Genomic DNA, 23019 nt, shown 5'->3' with positions numbered 1-23019 from the left:
AAATAAAAAGAATAGAACGGGTACAAGTTAAGATAAGCAGCCTAAAATATGGCAGTGCCAAACATTAAAAAAAAGGGGAGGGGCCTGGGTGGCTCAGTCGGTTAAGCTTTGGACTTCAGCTCAGGTCATAATCTCGCGGTTGGTGGGTTTGAGCCCCTCATTGGACTCTGTGCTGACAGCATGGAGCCTGGAGCCTGCTTCAGATTCTTTGTCCTCCTCTCTCTCTGCCCCTCACGCACTCATGCTCTCTCTTAAAAATAAATAAACATTAAAAAAAAAAAAATTAAACATGGCAGTGCCTGAGTCCTGCTAGTGGACAAGAGAGAATGAGGATATGACCAGAGCAGGGCCAAATAAAGATGGCCAAGAGCTTGAGCAAAGAAGAGTCAGCTGCAAGAGAACCCTGGGTCGTGCCAGCTGGATACTGTGTTGTCCCTATCAGTCTCAGGCCAAAATAGGAGGGTGTCACAGAGGGTTCTGAGGAGCTTGGTTCTGAAGTTCCCGTATTTCTCAGCATATGGGGCTGATCCTGTTAAAGAGGAAGGCACTGCCTGCGTATGGGAACACCAAGCACTTAATTTTGAAGAGGTTTATAAAGCAGGGTCCTTCAGTGGCATTGGAAGAGCACTCCTTGGCACCTTGCTGAAGGGACCTTCCCTTATTTCATAGCCACTATTTTGTACCCATCTCATCTGTGTCAGTATTGCTCAAGGACAACCTGTGTTGTAAGGCTGCTTTGGGTTTGGGGATTGATAGAGAGGCATGATCTCCCTTGCCCATATGTGGTCTGGAACATCTACAGTATCTGGGTGTTCACCTTTCTAAGACTGTGGCAAGAGCACAGATGACTCCAAGTAGCAGGTTCCCTGAGGCCAAGTTGTTTGTACTTGGATGCCATGGGGACCTCAAGTGTTGACTGGTGCTGCATCTCCATGGCCTGAGTGGAAACCCTGAGGACTCATACGAATGTAGGCTCCATGAGACAGGCACTGTGTCAGTCTTGGTCACCACTGTACCCCAAAGAGGGTACACAGTAGGTACTCAATAAATATTTACTGACTGAATGAAGGAGAAAATAATAATCTCCCCTCCTCCAGTCTTATTATAAGCCCTGAGAAGTTAATGTGATGGGAAGGGCTCTTAACTCTTTATGAATACTTACTCCTGTGATGTTGACTGACATCTAGAAGTCAGGGTAAAAGCTAATATTCTCTGAGTCAGAGTGGGGTATGGGCAGGCCTCAACTGCTGAGAAGTGAGGGGCCCTGAGGACACTCTAATACCTGGCAGAGGCTGCTGAGGGCCTTCACACAAGGAATGTGGATGACAGGGAGCTTAAATCAGAGGTTGCAAACTGGTGGCCCTTGGCCCAAATCTGGCTTGCAGACAGATTTGGCTCATACACGGTTTAACATTTTTTAAATTTAGTAGCACATTTAAAATGGAGAGGAATTCTATTTTTTTTTTTAAGATTATTTTTAAGTAATCTCTACATCCGACATGGGATTTCAACTCACATCCCTGAGACCAAGAGTTGCATACTCTACCGACTGAGCCAGCCAGGACCCCTAAAAATTAGGGAAATTCTTTTTTTTTCAAAAATTTTTTTAATGTTTATTTATTTTTGAGAGAGAGACAGACAGACAGAATGTAAGTAGAGGAGGGGCAAAGAGAGAGACAGAGAGACACAGATTCCGAAGCAGGCTCTAGGCTCTGTTAGCACAGAGCCCAATGTGGGGCTTGAACTCACGAACTATGAGATCATAGCCTGAGCCAAAGTCAGACACTTAACTGACTGAGCCATTCAGGTGCCTCAAAAATGAGGGGAATTCTTAAACAAATCTGACTTTCTAGATTCCTTGAAAAACTGAAAGATATGGTAATAACTAACTGGAGCTGGCTAGGAGAGGCATGCACTCTTCAGCTGGTCATGCTCATTTACTTATTTTTATTTCCTATCTGGTTTCTGCAGGCATTTGAGGGTGCAATGCCTGCGAGGGGAGATGTAAGGAGGAAAAGACAGCATTGGTAGTCTGGAGAACTCTAGTGCTCAACCCCTGATCCAGCTCTCGGTGTGAGCTGGGCCCCCTTACCTGATGAGTCAGTGACAGCAGGGTCGGCCAGCCGCCCATAGTGTGCCATGAGTTTGAGCTTGGTTTCCTGTTTCCTGTGTTTCTTGCCCACATAATGTTGTTGAGCCATGACAGGGTCGTTGAAAGTCGCATGGCAGAGGCTGCAGAACTTGTCTGGGTCTATCATTTCTCTATTCTGGTGCAAGGCTAAGGTGGAGGCCACAAGGAAAGGGTTTGTAAGGCGTTTCGACAGAGCTGCGGTGAGAGAGTTCAAACAGAAACAATGAAAAAAGACCCAGAAGGTGCCAAGCTTTCGAGTATGCTGAATGGAAAGAAAGGCTGGGTCACTAGTCACACTTGCAGATGTAGCACTGCCTGTGTGAATCACACAGTGAAAGTCTTATCTAATTGGGAAAACTGGCAAGATTTGGGAGAGCTCAAAGACCAGCTACTTTGGTCAGCAGTTTTCACTACTTTGGGCATATGAATCCTGATTTCCTCATATTCTGAGGAGGTTCTGCACTTCTGCTATCTAGTTGTCAAACTATAACAGTCTAGAAATGTACACGTTTCTGGTTCTTTTATCCCTCAGAATTCCCCAGAGCTTCACAGCAAGTGGGACAAAAAACTGGGAGCCAATGCACAGATGTAGTAATTGAGAGCCTGAGGATTGGGAGGGTCATTTAGAAAAGGTAACCGTACTAGGAGGCCTTTTGGGTTACACTGTCTTCTAGGCTGAGTAGGAGAAAGAGAGGATGATACTGACGTTAAGTTACATGCTTTGTACATATATTTCCTCCTTTGGTCCTCAGAACTACCCCATGAGATAAATATCATCTTACCACATTATAGAGAAAAATCAAGGCTCAGATGGGTAAAGTGACTTGCCCAAGATTACCCTGGTAGTGAGTGAATCCATCTGCGTGACCCTAAAGACTGTGCCCTCTTCGCTAGGCCAGGCTGCCAGAGTGTGGTAGGGAAACCTGAGGGAGGGCTATAGTCCATGCTTTTACCTTCAGAAAACATCCTTGGTTCTGGTCAATGAATTCAGGTAATCAGAGTGTGTTATGAGTCCCCTGTGGGTCGGTCAACAAATGTCCTGATACTCCTGGCAGGCCACACAGCTGCTTTATAAAGTGGATGCCAAGACTCACAAATGAGTCCATGTGGCTAGAATGGTGTCAACCCAGTAACCACTGTTTTAAAAATGTGGCCTAGACCCCCCACCAATGGCGGAAGAGGAGTGGGGCTCAGCAGCACTCAGACAGATGGCTCAGATGCTTGCTCAGCAAGTTGCTTGAAAAGTAATGCACATGTTGTAGAATATTTGATAATATGAGAAAACATTCAATATGTGGTGTTACATTAAAAAGAAAGCAGGTTATACAGAAATCTGTTTCTTATGTCCTCAATTTTGTAAAACAAACGAAAAAACATACTGGTGATGCATGGAAAAAAGGCCAAAAGCATAGAGTAAAAGGGTGCTTTTCAGTAATATCCAACTTTTCTATAATGAATATAGACTTCTGACATCAGAAAAGAGATAATAATGGTCGTTAAAACATAAAAGGCAAAAAAAAAAAAAAAAAAAAAAAAAAAAAAGACATAAAAGGCCATTCTTTAAAAGATACTGAAGCATCAGAGGTGAACGGTTAAGTTGGAGGAACCGCTTCACGGACATCCAAAAAATAACTATGGGAGTCTTCTCTCAGGAAATAGCTTGAAATATGGGAAGAGTTTTCTACAGGGATGTTTGCTGTACTGTTATTTATAAATATCAAAAAAGGGGAGGGAGAAAATGTTCAACATTAGAGGAATGGTGTTATGATAGGATATTATAAAGTCATTAAAATGTTTATGAAAAAGTTTTTAATAACATGGGGAAATACAAATGTTATATTAAACAGAAAGAGTATAAAAGAAAATTACACACAATATGATGTTATCATTGTTAAAAGATATATGCACAATCATATGTGGGTAGTAGCATTTTGAAATGTCACTAATATATTAACAGTGTTTCTCTGTGGTAGGATTTGGGGGATATTTTACTTTCTTCTTTGTACTTTTTTGCATCATTTCAGCTAGAATTATTCATAATGAGTATGCATCATTTTTATAAATATAAGGTTATTTAAAGTATTCTATGTTTATATGCACGTATATATGGATTTAATCTGTACATACATAAAACTATACACACAGATATACACACATACACATAACAAAAGATTATAGGAAAAACAATACTCCAAAATATTAACAGTGGTTACCTCTGAATGGCAAAATTATGCGTACTTTTTCTTTTCATATATCTGTATTTTCCTTATTTTCTACAACATGCTTCTATTACTTTCACATTAGAAACATGTTTAACTTCATAAATATAGTTATAAACTCATGTAAAAACATAGAAATGTGCTTAAACTACAAAATTCAATGAAAAGTAAAAGCAGGATACAAACAGTACATGCACTATGATTACAACCATATAAAAGCATATCTGTACGTGGCAAAGGCTGAAAATGAATACGGAAAATAACCTCTTAAGTATGGAATCTTTGGGACCTGGCATATACCAGGGAATTTTCCCATTTATAGAAAAGATCAATCCATATAAAGACAAATAACCTTATAAAGTTTTTGTTCTTAAGCTATTTTCTCTTGGCCTAATGTTTTAATCTTTTTGGTACCATGAATGGTACCAACACTGACTTTATTATTTTTTTTAAGTTTTATTTTTTTTTAGTAATCTCTACACACAGCATGGGGCTCGAACTCATGACCACAAGATCAAGAGCTGTATGTTCCACTGACTGAGCCAGACAGGCACCCCCCAACACCGACTTCAAACAAAAGCAATCAGTACTAGTATAACTTAATGATGAACAAACCATAAGCAAGGCCAATGACATGCTCCAGGTGGTAGATGCCTCACCAAATACTTCATTTTATAAGGGGATTCCACTTGTGGGCCATCTTAATGACAGTGATAATACTAATGATAGCAGCTGTCATTTACTAAGCATCTATTATGTCCTAGATTCCTTAAATACATTTCATCCTCACAACCTATAGATAGTATTATTAATGTCTTACAGGTGAGGAAACTTAGGCACAAAGAAGTTAAGTCATATAGATAGTAAACAGCAGCATCAGGATTTAAACCTGCATGTCTGTGGCTTCAAAGTCCATATTCTGTTGTTTCATAGCATGAATAACCAGATTTGGGTGTGTTAAGAGGGTATAATTATGAGTAATTTTTCACCTTATCTTCAAAGTCTTCTAAAACATTGTTGTCTTGTTTTCATGATACAGTATTACAAAAAAGAATAAGTATTATAAATAGTATAGTCAGTCTACTTCCTGGTCCAAGATAAAGAAGCAAAAATTACAAAAAAAAAAAAAAAAAAAAAGACATAAAAATCAAAGAACTTTCATTCTCAACTAACTGCAGTTAGTGGAGGTTAAAAATCCCAGAAAGTCAGGAGTTAATGAGATGAAAACGAGGGTTGAGCAACAGTGGTGACAAGATAAAGGGGACTATTTTAGAAGTCAACGCACTGGAATGAATTCATGGCAGTTGCAAACATGGCTTGCTGGGCAGTAGTGGCAGCACTCAAGTATTCAGCTTTGAAAAGCAAGTCCCTGTCTTGAGGAGAACAGGCAGCTTTGAGGATTAAAGAGAACAGGGCATAACCTGAGCACACGAAAAAGACAAGGATTTAGCTTTCAACTTGGAACACATGGTAATAATGGCAGGTGAATGCTGGGAGGGAAAAATCTAAGTGGGAGAGGTTAAGAGAATGCTCTCATGGTATGCATGGCCTGGAGGACTTTGACACTCTCGATTATAATTATTCATCAGGACAAAAGCTCAGGGCTAAGACACTTCTACAAAGAAAAACTGATGTAACCAAAGAAAGGGAAGTTAGGTGAGCACAACTCTGAGACTGCATTTCAATCTAGCTGGGCCTACTTTGGTATTTTTAAGGACTCTCAAAAGTTCGACCTCTCCAAGTCTGTGGCCCTAGGCATTGCATTCTGGACATTGGCATTGGTGCCCTGAGGATGGGAGGGGTACCGATACAGCACTACTCAGGAAAACCAGTACCTTCCACCTTAGTGGATTGCTGCTTCAGCTTTAAGTTCTTTGCGTGGGTCTTCCCCAGGTAGTGCGACTGGGCCACGACAGGGGAGGAAAAGGTCATGTTACAGATGGGGCAGCACTGGTTCTTGTCTTTGCTTCTGCTGTTCTTCTGGTTGGGAGAAAGAACACAGGTCTGATCACGCCACTGCCCAGCCAGAAAATCTTCCATGGTTCCCCATTGCCCAGAGAAGAATGGGCATTCAAGGCCCCCTTCACACACTAACCCCAACCTACCTTTCTGGATCCTTCTCCAGCTACTTCATTTTAGGCTCTACTCACCATTCCCCACTTTATTCCCTGTTACTTCCTTGCTTTGTTTAGGTCATTCTTGCTCCTAGAATGATCTTCCTTTTTTCCTGCCTGGCATATATCTGCTTAGCCTTCAAGACTCATATATATATGTCACTTCTTCTGGGAGACTTTTACTCAACTCAGTACACAATTATTGAGCTGCTTTGTGTGAGTATTCAGAAAATAATTAATCTTGTTCCTCCTCTGCATGCCTAGAGTACATTAAACAGATCTCTATCATAGCACTTGTCACCCAAACTGACAGTGTCATAGCTTAAGAGACTTTTCTGTGAACCAAAGTGCAGTGTTTGGGTATGGACCATTGGACTCATCCTTGTTTCCTATCCTTAGCACCCTGCTGGAGTCTGACACATAGTAGATACTCAGGATTTGTTGAACAAGCAGATATTATTTGTTGATTGTGATTACACCAGAAAACAATGTATTTCAAGCCTATGGTAAGAGCTCCCAGCCTCTCTCTGAGGTCTGATCTCTGAATAAAGTATTCATTCTAAGAGGATTTTTTAATCCTGGCACTATTGACATTTTAGAGTAAATAATTCTTTGTTGCAGAGGAAGAAGAAAGTCAGTCACTTCATTTGAACTACTGGGCCACCCTGAGAGTTGAAGTAATCAAGATACAAAGAGGTGAAGTGACTTGTCTAGGGTCCCAGAGTTGATCTTGTCTCTCTGAATTCTAAATCACAAGCAGAAGGGCAACTAGGGGATGGGTCCAGTGAATTTGGAGAAGGGATGAGCAAGGCCCTTCCACGCCTGTGAACACTGTAATAGGAGGCTATCTGTAAATTTTCATTCATTGAGCATCCATCAAGAATTGTAATTTTACCTTACAATACCCTTAAAAGGTAGGAATTATTATCTCCATTTTATGAATAAAGTACAGAGAGATTAAGTGATTTGCCCAAAGTCATCAAACCAGTAAGTTGCAGAGCTAGTATAGGGCCCTAGTCTGCTACTTCTCATCCCATGACATTTGAACAACCTCCCATAAAACAAAATTAATGGTACCCTTGAGGGATTAGGATTGTTTCAGCATAATTCTCACAGTATTTCTAAGCCAAAAAGCAATGCATTTACACCTCAATCAGAACAGGCATTTGGAAAGTTGTTTCTTCCACCTGTTTATTCAAAACATTCAAGTGCTGAACTCAGCTCTTTCCCTCCCATTTCAAGAAAGCAAGCAGCCTGGCTTCCTTCCACTTTTTCTCCTTGAATAGTAAATGAGAAGCTTTTAGTCCTGCTCCAATAAACCACTGGGTGGTAATGCATAACAATGGCTCCGTATACTGAGCCGCTGTGTGTTTGGTGCTTTTGATAAATTTTCCCTCATTTTAGGTTGGAAAAATCCTAAAATGTTGATATTAACATCCTCATTTTTATGGAGGAAGAAATCAAGGCTCAGAGAAGTAACAACACTTGTCCAAGTCACACAACATGGCTAGGATTTGAAGCCAATTCAGTCTGACTCAAAGCCCACATTCTTTCCACCACACCAACCTGCCTGCTGGTTTCATCAGGAAGCGAGTGGTCTCAACATGGCAGCTGGATTACCTGATCTGAGTCTAGCTTCTTCGTTTCCCCCTTTAATGTCTCCATTCCATGGATTGCTAGGTATCTCTTCACTTTGTTGGCATGTTTTTTGCTCTGCAAGAACCCAGGAAAAAGATCAAAGATAGCCAAATGCCATTTCATATCTAACAAGGCACTCAAAAACACTAGATTTTCATTTGATTCATCCTCACAAAAATTTTGAGGAGAGGGTGGGAGAAGAAACCTAGTTTATTGAGTTCCTACTCTGTTTAAAGCACTTTAAATGCTATCAAATCTAATCTTCACAGCAATCTATGAGAAAATTATCATCATCTCTGTCGTACTGATAAGGAAACTAAGGCTGAAGATGGTGAGGTTTCTTGCCCAAGATGAGCAGCAGAGCTGTGATTCTAACTCGGTCTATTTAAAGCCAAAGTGCATACTTTCTACTACATTAAGCTGAGAAGGAAGACGTAAGTATAATGATCTTGATTTGGACGGGAGAAATGAGATGCAAAAAATTAAGTCAATCTTCAAGTCACAGTCAACATGCATGGAGGTGATGTCTGGGTGGCTAAGAAGGAAGTGAGGGCGTGGCACGGAGTGTGGAAAGTAAACTTTTTTTTTGGTGTGTGTGTGTGGTGGGGGGAGTAAAGTATTCAAAGGTACAGTGGCATACCTGGTAGTGTGCCAGCTTCTGGGACTCAGAAATTAGCAAGGCGCAGCAAACCTTACACTGAGTATTGGTAAAGAGACACTGGTTCTTCTGGATCATGTGCTCCACTACAGAGAGGAAAATAAAAAAATCTTTGAGTTAAAAACCTGCTTCAACAGTGCCATCTTTGAACCCTCTCAAACACAGGCACTGAGTAACGGAATGCCATACCATCATATCTCGGCAAAGCTTTGTCACTCCTCACCTGTTTTCATGACGCATGCTATGTTCTCACATCACTTACCTAATTACTTACTTTACAACTTTGTGTAAGGCAATTTTCTTTACTAAGTAATTTTTTTTGAAATATAATTGACATATAACATTGTATTAGTTTCAGGTATACAATATAATGATTTGATATTTGTATATATTACAAAATGGTCACCATGATAGATCTAGTTAACATCTGTCACCATACATAGTTATAAATCTTTTTCTCGTGATGAGAACTTTTCAGATTTACTCTCTTAGCAACTTTCAAATATACAATACAGCATTAACTATAATCACCATGCTATAAATTCTTTTAAAAAGGAATCTTTAAGGGCACCTGGGTGGCTCAGTTGGTTAAGCGTATGACTCTTGATTATGGTTCGGGTCATGATCCCAGGGTTGTGGGATTAAGCCCTGTGTTAGGGCTCAGTGTGGAGCCTGCTTGGAATTCTCTTTCTCCTTCTCTCTGTGCCTCTCCCCTCCTGTTTTGTTTTTTTTTTTTCTTTCTTTTTAAAAAAATGAATCTTTAGATCATAAACTTAAACTAGATACCAATAAAAATGAAATAATTCTAGCCAGACACTGGTGACAGGCTTGGAGCTCTCCCTTAAAAGAATAAGAGAGCAGCAACTATGAAGAGAGGTGTTGAGACATGGCAGCACCTGAGACTTCTTCCCAGATAGAATCAGAAAGATTGAAAGACTTGAAAAGGGAATCATTTTTTCATTCTTTGTAAAAAAATTGTAATGATAAATTCTTTATCTTTTTATTATTTGTGAACATTTTCTGTGGAATTAAAAATGAAGCCACCCCCAAATTTATTCCACTAGAAGATCAACAGCATTTGCTGATTTTACTATTTTATTGTATTTTATTTTTAAAATATTTTATGTAATCTCTACACCCCATGTGGGGCTCAAACTCACAACCCCAACATCAAGTGTTACATACATACTCTGCCTACTGAGCCAGCTAGGTGCCCCACATTTTCTGATTTTAAGAATTTACATTGGTATAACTGTACATACAGAATTGGTTAGAAAATTGCATTGGGGTTTAGTTATTAAAAGACTAGAACATTCTTTTTGTATGGAAATAATGTGTTTATTAGGGAAACATTAAAAATTGGTTTCTTTTGAATAAATCAGAAGATTTGAAAAGAAGTTTTGGAGGATAAGTATCAATTAGAAGATGCTGCTGGATAATCTTTTACCTTCAGGAAAAAAGGTAAATTAATCCTGTTATTATATAGTAAACATAAACTATAATCTAATACCAGTTAAATGTGTATGGTACAAACCACGGTTAGGATCTTGGGTTCCCCAGGCATGCTGACTTGGGTTCAAATCCTGCCGCTGTTACTTACTGTTACTGTGTGATTTTATAGAAATTACTTAATCTCCTCCTGTGGTTTTCCTTTGTTTAAAATGAGGATACAAAGGGATACAGGAGTACTGATGCATAGGGGCACCTGTACCCCAATGTTTATAGCGGCACTCTCAACAATAGCCAAATTATGGAAAGAGCCTAAATGTCCATCAACTGATGAATGGATAAAGAAATTGTGGTTTATATACACAATGGAATACTACGTGGCAATGAGAAAAAATGAAATATGGCCTTTTGTAGCAACATGGATGGAACTGGAGAGTGTGATGCTAAGTGAAATAAGCCATACAGAGAAAGACAGATACCATATGGTTTCACTCTTATGTGGATCCTGAGAAACATAACAGAAACCCATGGGGGAGGGGAAGGAAAAAAAAAAAAAAAAAGAGGTTAGAGTGGGAGAGAGCCAAAGCATAAGAGACTGTTAAAAACTGAGAACAAACAGAGGGTTGATGGGGGGTGGGAGGGAGGGCAGGGCGGGAGGGAGGGCAGGGTGGGTGATGGGTATTGAGGAGGGCACCTGTTGGGATGAGCACTGGGTGTTGTATGGAAACCAATTTGACAGTAAATTTCATATATTAAAAAATTAAAAAAATTTAAAAAAAAATAAATAAATAAAATGAGGATACAGAAGTCCTGCCTCATCTGCAGTTTTACTTCCTGTGATTTCACTTAACCGCAGTCTGGAAGCAGATGATCTTTCTTACACATCAATATAGTAGCCTAACGCTGTGTCACAATGCCTACGTCATTCACCTCACTTTATCTCACCATATAGGTATTTTATCATTTCACGTTACCACAGGGTAAGTACAGCACAGTAAGATATTTTGAGAGAGAAACAGAGATACCACATTCACATGAATTTTATTACAGTATATATATTTTTATTTTTAATTTTTTTTAACATTTATTTATTATTGAGAGAGACACACACACAGAGCATGAGCAGGGGAAGGGCAGAGAGAGGGGGAGACACAGAATCCGAAGCAGGCTCCAAGTTCTGAGCGGTAAGCACAGAGCCCGACGCGGGGCTCGAACTCACAAACTGTGAGATCATGACCTGAGCCGAAGTCGGTCGCTCAACCAACTGAGCCACCCAGGCGCCCCACAGTATATCGTTATAATTGTTTTATTTTACTAAGTTATTGTTGTCAATCTCTTATTACTGTGCCTAATTTCTAAATTAAACTTTATCATAGGTATGTATGTATATAGGAAAAAACACAGTGTATATAGGGTTTGGTACCATCTGTGGTTTTAGGAATTCAGTAGGGGTCTTGGAATATATCCCCCATAAATAAAGGAGACTACTGTACTAGTAACTTGTATCTCATTGAATGTATTCTCCTTGTGGTTCTTCCATACAAAGCAGTGCAATGTCTGCTTAGTGCATGCTCACTGTCAGTGTTATATGTCAAATTCTTTTTCGGGTCCTGTGGTTCTAAGCAAATTAATTATTTTCTATGTTGTACCTGTGAAGGTTTTTTTTTTTTTAAAGATTTTATTTTAAGTAATCTTTATGCCCAACATGGGGCTTGAAGCCCAAGATCAAGAGTTGCATGCTCCACCAAATAAGTCAGCTAGATGCTCCAGGATATTTCTTTTTTTTTAATTTTTTAATGTTTATTTATTTTTGAGAGAGAGAGAGAGAGAGAGAGAGAGAGAGAGAGAGAGGGAGGAAGAGACAGAATCCGAAGCAGGCTCCAGGCTCTGAACTGTCAGCACAGAGCCTGATGCATGGCTCGAACTCACAAGCTGTGAGATCATGACCTGAGCTGAAGTTGGACACTTAACCGAATGAGCCAGCCAGGAGCCCCTCCAGGGTATTTCTTATTCTATAACTTGATATGTGTTAAAATTTTTCTCATTGTTCTTGATCTGACTTTGAAACACCTAAAATCAGCTAACATATTACACAAGTTCTACACTGTAGGTACGTATGATATTAACCTGTTCTTTTTTTTAAGTTTATTTTGAGAGAGAGAGAGAGAGAGAAGAGGGAGAGAGGGAAAGGAAAGTGTGGGAGGGAGAGGGAGGGAGGGAGAGGGAGGGAGGGAGAGGGAGGGAGAGAACGTGAGTGGTGGAGGGGGAGGGGGGGAGGGGGAGAGAAAGAGAGAAAGAAACCTCGAGATCATGACCCTACCAAAACCAAGAGTCGGATGCTCAACTGACTGAACCACCCAGGCGCCCCCATATTAGCTTGTTTTTAATCACTGGGCCCAGAGAACTAAGCCTTACCTTTGGGGAGAAGTAAAATTTCACCCAAGGCATGAGTTCTATAATGACACCAATAATCTGAGGCAGGGCAGAGTTCAGAAAACCATGAGGGGACAGCAAGCCCACGTTTTATATTTTTCACTCTGGAGCAAAACATGGCCAAGATGCCTTGGAGGGAGATTCTTGGTAGGAAACTTTTAAGGTGACTTTCCCTACTCTACAAGATCTAAAGTTTATCTATGCCAGCCCTTTTGGGCAGAAAGGCTATTGTCTGGCTGTATTTCTGCCCCTTAGAATCTGTTTATTTCCACATTTTTCTCCTATGGTGATTGGTAAATTTTTGTGAAAGACCTTGCCAGGCTCATCTGGGTTCAGAGAAACCAAGGAAAGTGGATCTGTCAACATATCTGGGCCAGAGTTAATTAATTAATTAATTTTTAAGTAGGCCCCACACTGGGTGTGGAGCCAAATTTGAGGCTTGAACTAACAACCCTGAGATCAAGACCTAAGCTGGTATCAAGACTCGGATGTTCTGTCCCAGAACTTTTATTTTAAAGGGAGAATGAGAGGCTACTCAGAATGCAAAGCTCAGAGCACCTGGGTGGCTCAATTGGTTTAGTGTCCAACTCTTGATTTTGGCTCAAGTCATGGTATCACAGTTCCTGAGATTGAGCCCTACGTTGGGCTCTGTGCTGACAGCACAGAGTCTGCTTGGGATTCTCTCTCTCTCTCTCTCTCTCTCTCTCTCTCTCAAAATAAATAAACTTAAAAAAAAAAAAAAAAAAAAAAAAAGGATTGCAAAGCCCACAAGGGGGAGATGGTACCCAGGAGTAAGAGTCCAGCCATCCTCTCCAGACCTGGAGATGCTGGATTTCTTTCTTTCTTTTTTTTTAATTAAAGATGAAATTCTTTTACTGTTTTAAGTTTCTTTATTTCTTTTTTTAAAATAATTTGTTAATGTTTATTTATTTTCGAGGGAGAAAGAGAGAGGGAGCAGCAGAGAGAGAGGGGACAGAGGATCTGAAGCAGGCTTCGCACCGACAGAAGAGAGCCCGATGCGGGGCTTGAACCTACAAACCGCGAGATCATGACCTGATCTGACGCTTAACTGACTGAGCCACCCAGGTGCCCCAATGAAATTCTTTTTCAAAGATATTCAGAATCTGACTTCCAAAGACTAAACAGGGCAGAGACCATGTTGTTTATGACTTTGTATCCCCAGTATCTAGTATGATACCTGACCCATAGCAGGAGCTTGGTAAATAACTACTAAATGAATAAAGAGGCACCTCTCTGGCCTCAGAGTATATCCACACAGTCCACAAATATATATTCAGAATACATTCTATGTGCCAGCACTGGGGCCATATCAACAAAACACACTACAAAGTAAATAAAAAGCAAAATAGTGACAGAGAGGGAGAAATGCTATGAAAACAAAATCAGTGCTAGAGAATGATGGGGGCAACACAGTCAATGAAGACCATCTTAGGAGACATCAGCCACAAGGAGGTCTGGGGGAAATAGTATTGCAGCCTGAGACAGTGCCAAATCTCTGAGGCAGGGATGAGTTTGGCATATTCAAGGAAGGGAAAGGAGGTCAATGTGGCATGAGTATGGTGAATGAGACAAAAGTGGTAGGAAATAAAGCTGGAGAGGCAGTGTGAGGCCTACAAGATCATTTTGGATGAATACAAGGCCTCAGAAGCCATGATTTGAACTATGGATTTTGTTTTTAGTGCAAGGAGAGGCAATAAGATCTGGCTTATGTTTTGGAAAGAATACTCTGATCATTGTGTCAGTAGACTGTATGGAGATGGCAATGGAGGTTGGCAATGGAGACAGAGAAAAGTGCATGGATTTGGAATTACGTTCTAGAAGTAGATCTGATACACAATTTCTTTGATTTGATGTGAGAGAATGAAGGAAGGAGTCAAGGGTAACTCCTAGGTTTTGAACTTGAGCAACTAAACTGAGATGAGATGAAAACTGGAGGAAGACAGCCTTGGAGGAGAATTTAAGACTTTTCTTTGGCTATGTTAAACATGAGTGGTCTATCAGATATATGTGTAGAGATATCAAGTAGTCAGTTGAAGATTCAAGTCTGGAGCTCAAGGGAGAGGTCAGAACTGGAGATATAAGTTGAGAATCATCAATATATCAATCATAAATAAGGCTATGGGCTAGAAAAGAATGCCTAGTGTAGATGGAAAAGGAAGGAGGCCCTGGGATAGAGTCTTAGAGCCTTTCAAACCCTGAGAGAGAACTGTCCAGCTAAGCCTTTCCTAAATTCCTGACCCATAAAAACCATGAAAGGTTCACAAGGTTGGAGGAAGCTAAGATCCACATTGGGAAAAAGAACTTCATAAATTATCAAAATTTTGAGAAGGTGGCCTGAATGTGGATCTCGGTTGCCCTGATATCCACACATAACACTACTAGCTCTCCAAAATTGGTCAGATTTGATATAAGAAATCTGATGCTTAGAAAAATCATTGGAGGGGTGCCTGGGTAGCTCAGCTGGTTAAGTGTCCAACTTCAGGTCATGATCTCACAGTTGGTAGTTCAAGCTTTGCATTGGGCTCTATGCTGACAGCATGGAGTCTACTTGGGATTCTCTCTCTCCTCTTTCTCTGTCCCTCCCCCACTCATGATTTCTCTCTCTCTCTCTCAAAATAAGTAAACTTAAAAAAAAAAAAAAACAACAACATTGGACAGGCTGAAGGTACTAGGTTGGGCCTCCACAAATGTCTCTAGGAACAATATATGACTGTTTCAACAGAAGATCTATAGTGTCTGAGGCTTCCATCACAGCCTTGCTGGAAGTAAGAAGCTTCCATTGTCAATGACCCTACATCTCAGCCCATAAAGCTGGATAAAGGATGCTGATGCTGAAACACTGATGTAGGATGATCTCATAATCCAATGATCTTTCCTTTCTTTCTTTCTTTCTTTCTTTCTTTCTTTCTTTCTTTCTTTCTTTCTTTCTTTCTTTCTTTTCTTTCTTTCTTTTTTCCCCCCCTATTTTAGAGAGAGGGAGAGAGAGCATGAGTGGGGGAGAGGGTCAGAGGGAGGGAGGGGAAGAGGGAGGGAGGGAGGGAGGGAGGGAGGGAGGGAGAGAGAGAGAGAATATCTTAATAGGCTCCATACTCAGCACAAAGCCTGACATGGGGCTTGATCCCATGATGCTGGGATCATGACCTGAGCCAAAGGGTCAGCCGCTCAACCGACTGAGTCATCCAGGCACCCCTCCATGACCTTTATTGACCATAACAATAGCCAACAGCCATACGAATATGGTCTTCACTGCATTTGTGTCTTCCCTATATTATGATAAGACATGATTGGCAGGATTTAATTTGTATCCATATTGTAGCCAACTAGATGTATGGGGAAGAGACTGAGATCTGACATAGGGCTGATTTTCACAGGGTCAGTGAAGTATGGACAGAGACAGCTGGTGTAGAGAAGCAAGATAATTCATAAACTTAAGGAATTTAGGGAAAGTAGTATTTGGGGGAGAAAATTATCGTGACACCTCAATTCAAGTTACAATTGTCTTTGGGTGACTTAATGTGCCTTAAGTTGCCTTAGGATACTTAGGGCCAGAATAGCTGGCGTGACTAAACCATCTCCAATATTCCAATTAATGGTGAACACTGCTAATCTATAATGACTTACTACTCCTTTTTTTTTTTTAAGTTTATTTATGTACTTTGACAGAGAGAGAGAGCAAGCTAGAGAGGGGTAGAAAGAGGGAGGGAGGGAGAGGGAGAGGGAGAGGGAGAGGGAGAGGGAGAGGGAGAGGGAGAGAGAGAGAGAGAGAGAGAGAGAGAGAGAATCCCAAGCAGGTTCCACACTTCCAGCAAGGAGCTCAATGTGGGGCTCAAACCCACAAACTGTGAGATCGTGACCTGAGTTGAAACACAGAGTCGACACTTAACCAAATGAGCCACCCAGGCGCCCCATGACTTACTATTGCTTGGGCCTTAGAATCTCAACTCAGCTCCACAGAAATTCATCAGTTGTCTGAAGTTGGTTCTCAGGGATAGATATAACCTATTTAGAACTCTGCTTCTTATTGCTTATTAGGAGGTAGTGGATTTCTAGGTACAGCTATAGTTAGAAAGCAGTAAACAACAAAAGATCCTAGTAAAAGCAAGCTGGACATAATCTACCAGTGGGTCAGACTGTTTAGGCAGTGTAGTCTAACAGGCAGGGTGGTCTACAAGAATGAATTGGACATTAGCCCCGTTAAGGTTATTTAGCTTCAGCACTTCTATTTTGTGAATCCATACTGTTGATGGTGTGTAAAAACTCAAATTTTATTATACAAAAAAGTCATGAAGAAAACAAATGTAATGGCATTGATGATGTGGTGTTAAAAAGTTTTCTACTTAAAATACGTATAACACAGAGTTGAGCTGAAAGCACAATAAATGAAATGAAAAAACCACTAGAAAAAATCAGTATCAGTTTCTAAGTGGCAGAAGAATCAGTGAACTTGCAGATAGATCAATAGAAATACTCAAACTGAAGAAAAGAGAAAAAGAAAATTGATAATGAACAGAGCCACAGATACATGTGGGATACATCAAGCATACCAAACAAATACATACCAAACATATATATGGGGAATCTCAGAAGAAGAGAAAGGAATGGGAAAAAAACCCACATATTTGAAGAAACAATGTCTGAAAACTTCCCATATTTGATCAAAGAAAAACATTAATCCATACAGCTAAAAGCCTCAAGGTACTCAAAATATGATAAATACCAAGAGATCTACACCTAGATACATCATAGTCAAACTACTGGAAGATAGAAACTCTTTAAAGCAGCAAGAGAAAGATGACTCATCCTGTACAGTGGAATAATTTGATTAATGACTTACTTCTTATCTGTAACAATGAAAGCCAGAGAGCAGTGGAATAACATATTCAAAGTAGTGAGAAATATCAACACTGTCAACTAATAATTCCATGTCCAGTAAAACTATCCTTCAAACAGTATGCTAAGTGACAGAAGCCAGTCACAAAAGGCCACATATTATACAATTCAATTTACATGAAACATCCAGAATAAGCAAATCTATAGAAACAGAAAGGAGATAAACAATTGTCAGAGGTGACTGCTAATGGGTGTAGGGTTTCTTTCCGGGGTGATGAAAATGTTCTAAAATTAGTGGTGATGGTTGTACAATTCTGTGAATATACTAAAAACCACTAAATTATATATTTTACAAAGGTGCATTTTATGGTATATGAATTATGTATCAACAAAGATGTTATTTTAAAAAATATATACTTTGGGGCGCCTGGGTGGCTCAGTTGGCTGAGCGTCCGACTTTGGCTCAGGTCATGATCTCGTGGTTCGTGAGTTTGAGTCTGGAGTCGGGGTCTGTGCTGACAGCTCAGAGCCTGGAGCCTGCTTCAGATTCTGTGTCTCCCTCTCTTTCTGCCCCTCCCCTGCTCACACTCTGTCTCTCCCCCTCTCTCAAAAATAAATAAACATTAAAAAAATTTTTTTTAATAATAATAATAATAAAAAAATATATATATATACTTTAAGACTGAAAACACAATAAAGACATTCCCAGATAAAGACTGAGAGAATTCACTGTTAGCAGGTTTGCCTTGCAAGAAATACTAAAGAAAGCCCTGCTAGCTGAAAGGAAGTGGTACTAAGTGGTAATGAATCCAGAGGAAGAAAAAAGAACACCAGAAATGGTAAATATGTATGCCAATATAAAAGACATTATAAATATTTTTTAATATTTTTTTAATCTTTAAATAAAATCAATAAATAAATCAATAAAAAATTTTTTAATCTTTATTTACTTTTAAGAAAGAGAGAGACAGAGTATAGGGGAAGGGTAGGGGCAGAGACAGACGGAGACACAGAATCTGAAGCAGGCTCCAGGCTCTGGCTGTCAGCACAGAGTCCAACACGGCGCTTGAACTCACGAAACGTGAGTTCGTGACCTGAGCTGAAGTTGGATGCTTAACCGACTGAGCCACCCAGGCGCCCACCCCAAAAAATTTTTTGATATTTTTTTTGAAAGAGAGAGAGAGACAGAGTGTGAGTAGGGGAGGGGTAGATAAAGAGGGAGACACAGAATCCAAAGCAGGCTCCAGGCTCTGAGCTGTCAGCACAGAGCCAGATGAGGCACTCAAATCCATAAACTGTGAGATCATGACCTGAGCTGAAGTCGGAGGGTTAACTGACTGAGCCACCCAGGTGCCCCATAAATATACTTTTTTAAATAACTTCTCTTCACTTCTTTAGAAGAGATATTGTATAAATCAATAATTATGACACTGAATAATTAGGTTTATAACATATATCAATGTAACAAATATGACAATAATAGTACAAAGGAGGGTGAGGAATGGAGCACTATTAGAGGAATGTTTTTATACATTTTATCAGATTTAAGTTAGTATTAATTTGAAGTAGACTGTGATGAGTTAAGATGCATCATATAGTCCCTCGAGCACTAAGAAAATACAATTAAAAAGTAAAAAAAAAAAAAAAAGGGCACCTGGGTGTCTTGGTTGAGAGTCTGACTTCAGCTTAGGTCACAATCTCACGGTTCATGGATTTGAGCTCCACATCGGGCTCTGCTATCAGCACAAAGCCTGCTTCAGATCCTGTCTCCCTCTCACTCTGCCCCTTCTCTGCTTGTGCTCTCTTTCTCAAAAATAAATACATTAAAAAAAAAAAAGTATAAAAAATTGACAGAGGAAGTAAAATGGTCCACTAAAAAATACTAACCACAAAGGAAGTCAGTAAAGGAGAAAAGGAAGAACAAAATGAAAAGGAGATAAATAGCAAAATAGAAAATGTAAATCTAGCCATTATCAATAATTAAATTAAATGCAAACAGTCTAAACAGCCCACTCAAAAGCCAGAGACTGTCAAAGGATAAAAAGCAAGATCTATACAATGGGATTCTATTAGCAACAAAACATAATGAAGCCCATAATGAATGCACGGTACAACGTGGCTGAACCTCAAAAACATGCTGAGAGAAGCCAAATGCATTCATATTGTATGATTTTATTTATATGAAATGTTCAGAAAAGGCAAATTTTAGAGACAGTGGTAGCCCAGGGCAGGAGGTAAGAGTGGAGATTTAATGTAAAGAAGCAGAAAGGAACTAACTGGAGTGACGGAAATATTCTAAAACAGAATTGTGGCTACACAACTCTATACTTTTAGCAAAAAATCATTGCATTGTACAGTTAGAATGGGTGAATTTTATGGTATATAAATTATAACTCAATAAAAGTGCTAAGAGAAAAACAAAACAAAAACCAAGATGAGTAGAACCTGGTGTTACAGGTATCTATCTAGACCTCATATAAATACTGGAAAGTGAGGACAGTAGGGAAATGAACTGGGTCCTAAGTGACATTGTACATTCACACACACATAAGCAATTCACTTTTTAGAGCAAAGCTGCTGTGTTCTCTGCTTCAAGGTCCAGCAGATGCCTTCCCTGTCCCTCAAGGACAAAGGTCACTTCCTCTTTGTGCACAACCAATTCTTACACATTCCTCTTTACTGTACCCATTACATTATACTGAAACTGTTTTGGTGTCTGCTTCCTGGACTAGACTATAAACCCTCCCAGGGGGAAGGACAGTATCTTCCTCATCTCTGTAGCTCTGATGCCCAGCCAGTCCTAGGAACTGAGCATACATCAATGATTGTCAAATTAGTGAAAGGAAAATTGGGGTGCGTTTGGGGGGATTTGTACCAAACAAGTTTGAAATTATGAGGGAGACAGAAGGCCCATATTAATTTAGTAGGAGTCAGACTAGACTAGTTTTCAAACTGGAGAAGTACACACAAGGGTATAGGTCTGTGTACCACAGACTCCAAATTTAAACATATCTTCTTTGGATGTGGTCAAAAAGTCCATTTTATCCCAGGACAATCAGTTCACAAGCAACATATTAAACTTTCCATGATTAGTCTGCTCAGCAAACAAACAAACCTGATTTCCGAGCAGATTACTTGACAGGATTAGCACAGAAGGCCAGACGGTTCTTGTACTTCCGGACTGGAGTTAAGCAGCTAGTGGTAAGGACCATGAAGGGAGTCACACAACTAGGTCAGGCCAGCCCTTTCCATCCTCCTCTATCTCCATCTTACCCAGTGCCAGGTCAAATGCAGAGCAAGCTAGGAAGCTTCAGCCCAGAAGTGCCCCCCAGTGTACCCTGTTCTTCACAACTTCGGGACAAGCCTACGATACAAAGAAGTTGGACCCAAAGTATACCCTGGCCAGTTTTTCAGGCTCCTGGCCCCCATCGCATAAAAAAGACCCAGGTAGTAGAGACTCGACAAATAGAAACAGGGGTAAACCAGGTTCAGTCACCAAGGCCAGGAAGAACATGGGGTAAGAAGGCCTTCTGGAGTTCTTGGAAGTGTGGGGCATGAGAGAAGGGAGGCAAGATACACTAGGGGTGGGGGAACTTGGAGACTGGGACAATGGAGAGTCAGGGGAAAATGGTGGGGGGATAGCAGTCTGGCGGAGAAGGTTCTGTGGGTCTCCGAGAAGGCACGAATAGGAATTACAGTCCTCGAGTTTAGGGAAGAGCTGCGCTCTGGTGGATGAGAAAGGCGGGGGAACCCCCACTCCCAACGGTGTGAGCATGAGAAGGCCCTTGACTACTGGAGAGCGGAGACCTGATTCGCTGGGTGCGGCGGCCTCAATTTTCCGTGGAGCTGGCCCACGGTACCCAGGCCCTGCTGGGCTGCACGAGTCAAGGAGTCCCGGGCGCGTCACGCAAGGGGGCGGGCCGGGCGCCAGGGGGTGTGACCGGAGACCCGGGGGCTGGTCCGCGGTCCCAACCCGCGCTTCCTCCGCTCCCAGCGAAACGAGCGGGTGGGCGAGGGACTTACTGCCTCTGAGGTCCTCGGACTCACCTTCCTCCCTCCCCACTGGTTGGGCCCCGGACACTGCTTCCCACAGGCGGCGCGCCCTCTCGCGGTCGAAGCGCAGTCCGTCTGGTTCCCGGCCTTCTCGCTCCTCCGAGCTGTTGTATGGCAGGGCCCCTCCGCTGTCCGCGGCCTCCACGGTGCCCAACGCAGTATACTCCATCTTTCCTGCAAGCCGTAACCGGCAGATAGCCGCTCATAAACCTTGGTCTCGCGAGATGTGGGTGGGAGGGTGACTTTGCCGGGCCAACAAGTCTCGCGAGGTTTGGGAGCTGCAGCCAGCGTTGCAATGCGGGCCTTGGTGCTTCCCTTTGATCGCTGGTGAGCCTCGGAGCGTGTTGCGTGGAACTGAAAGTTAGTCGCTGGTTTCACAGTAGCCCCCTTACTCTGATACAGGTTCGTGCAGGTTCTCACCTTGCTCACCATCAGCCTTTGACACTTAGAAATAGTTACCTTGAAGGCCCTGTTACGTGGGGATATTTTCTCCGTTTTACTGTTAGGGAAACTGAGGCCTAGAACCTAAAAATAGTTTACTCAAGTTTGCCACCGGAATGTAGTAGAGCCAGGACTCCATCTCCGTAATAAATACCAGTTGAGTTTCAACTTCTAACTCCTAGCCCAGACCCCACCCCCCCACCCCCTTAAACTCTCAATGCAACTGTCCAACCTGAAATTTTATCTTCCATCCCCACAGATCCTCCCCTAGTCTTTCAGGAGCCACCATCTCTTGGCAGGGTTATTGTAGCATCTTCACTAGTCCTTTCCCTTGCCCTTCAGATATTCTCAGCACAACAGCCCTAGCAGTCCTCATAGCAAACCATGTCATGATACCCTGATGCTCATATTTTCCAACACTTTCCTATCCTACTCTTGATAAAAGCCAAAGAAAGTCCTTAGTTTAGCCAAAAGACCCTATACAGTCTGACTTCCTTTAACCTCCCTGATTTTATCTCCTACTGTGTTAGCCTCCAACACCTTCATTACTGTCCCAGTTACCCTGACCACCTGGATTGCATTTTCCCCATATACTCTCATGGCTCAGTCTTTCATTTCTTTCTCTGGCTACCCTATCTAAAACACACATGTCACGTTCTTCTTTCCTGCTTTATTATTTTTTCCTTCTTAACACTTAACATTATCAGACATAGTATGATTTTACTTTTTATCTTTTTTGTTTGTTTCCCCACTAGTAGGCACACCCCAAGAAAGTAGAGATTTTTGTCTATTTTGTTCTCAGATGGAACTCCAGCACCTTGAAATAGAGCCTGGGTTCTCATAGGTACATATAAAATATCTGTCAATTAATGAAACTTTTGATATAGTTACCTTATTTCAACTTCATTTATTCAAATGCTTATTGAGAGTTTAATTATGAGTTAGATGTTTTGGGCATTGGAATACAGTGGTAAACAAGACAGAAAGGGAAGCTCTGGTATTGTGTTTTTTATTCTACTGGAGGAGAGTGTA

General features: G+C 41.0%; 1 protein-coding gene across 6 annotated transcripts in view; it reads right to left on the bottom strand.

Annotated features, from left to right (window-relative positions):
• ZNF346 (zinc finger protein 346) overlaps positions 1 to 21761 on the bottom strand; it is a 32073-nt gene extending 10312 nt beyond the window's left edge. For 2 of the 6 annotated variants that reach the window (XR_008423776.1, XM_019450421.2), the window contains exons 1-5: positions 21541 to 21761; positions 8743 to 8846; positions 8085 to 8177; positions 6186 to 6330; positions 2093 to 2326 (exon numbers count right to left, since the gene is read on the bottom strand). Coding sequence is in view for 5 of the 6 variants with exons in the window: in XM_019450421.2 (XP_019305966.1) it covers positions 2093 to 2326; positions 6186 to 6330; positions 8085 to 8177; positions 8743 to 8846; positions 21541 to 21715 (751 nt within the window). In the remaining variant the exon portion in view is untranslated. The remainder of the gene's footprint in view (positions 1 to 2092; positions 2327 to 6185; positions 6331 to 8084; positions 8178 to 8742; positions 8847 to 21540) is intronic. The other 4 variants (XM_019450423.2, XM_019450425.2, XM_019450426.2 and 1 more) reach the window with 4 other exon arrangements.
• Between the last annotated feature and the right edge of the window lie 1258 nt (positions 21762 to 23019).

Source organism: Panthera pardus, unplaced genomic scaffold (assembly GCF_024362965.1).
Source record: "Panthera pardus isolate Hobbes unplaced genomic scaffold, ASM2436296v1 HiC_scaffold_2, whole genome shotgun sequence".
Taxonomy (NCBI): domain Eukaryota; kingdom Metazoa; phylum Chordata; class Mammalia; order Carnivora; family Felidae; genus Panthera; species Panthera pardus.
Note: the sequence above shows the minus strand (reverse complement) of the source record. Positions and strands in the feature narration are given on the sequence as shown.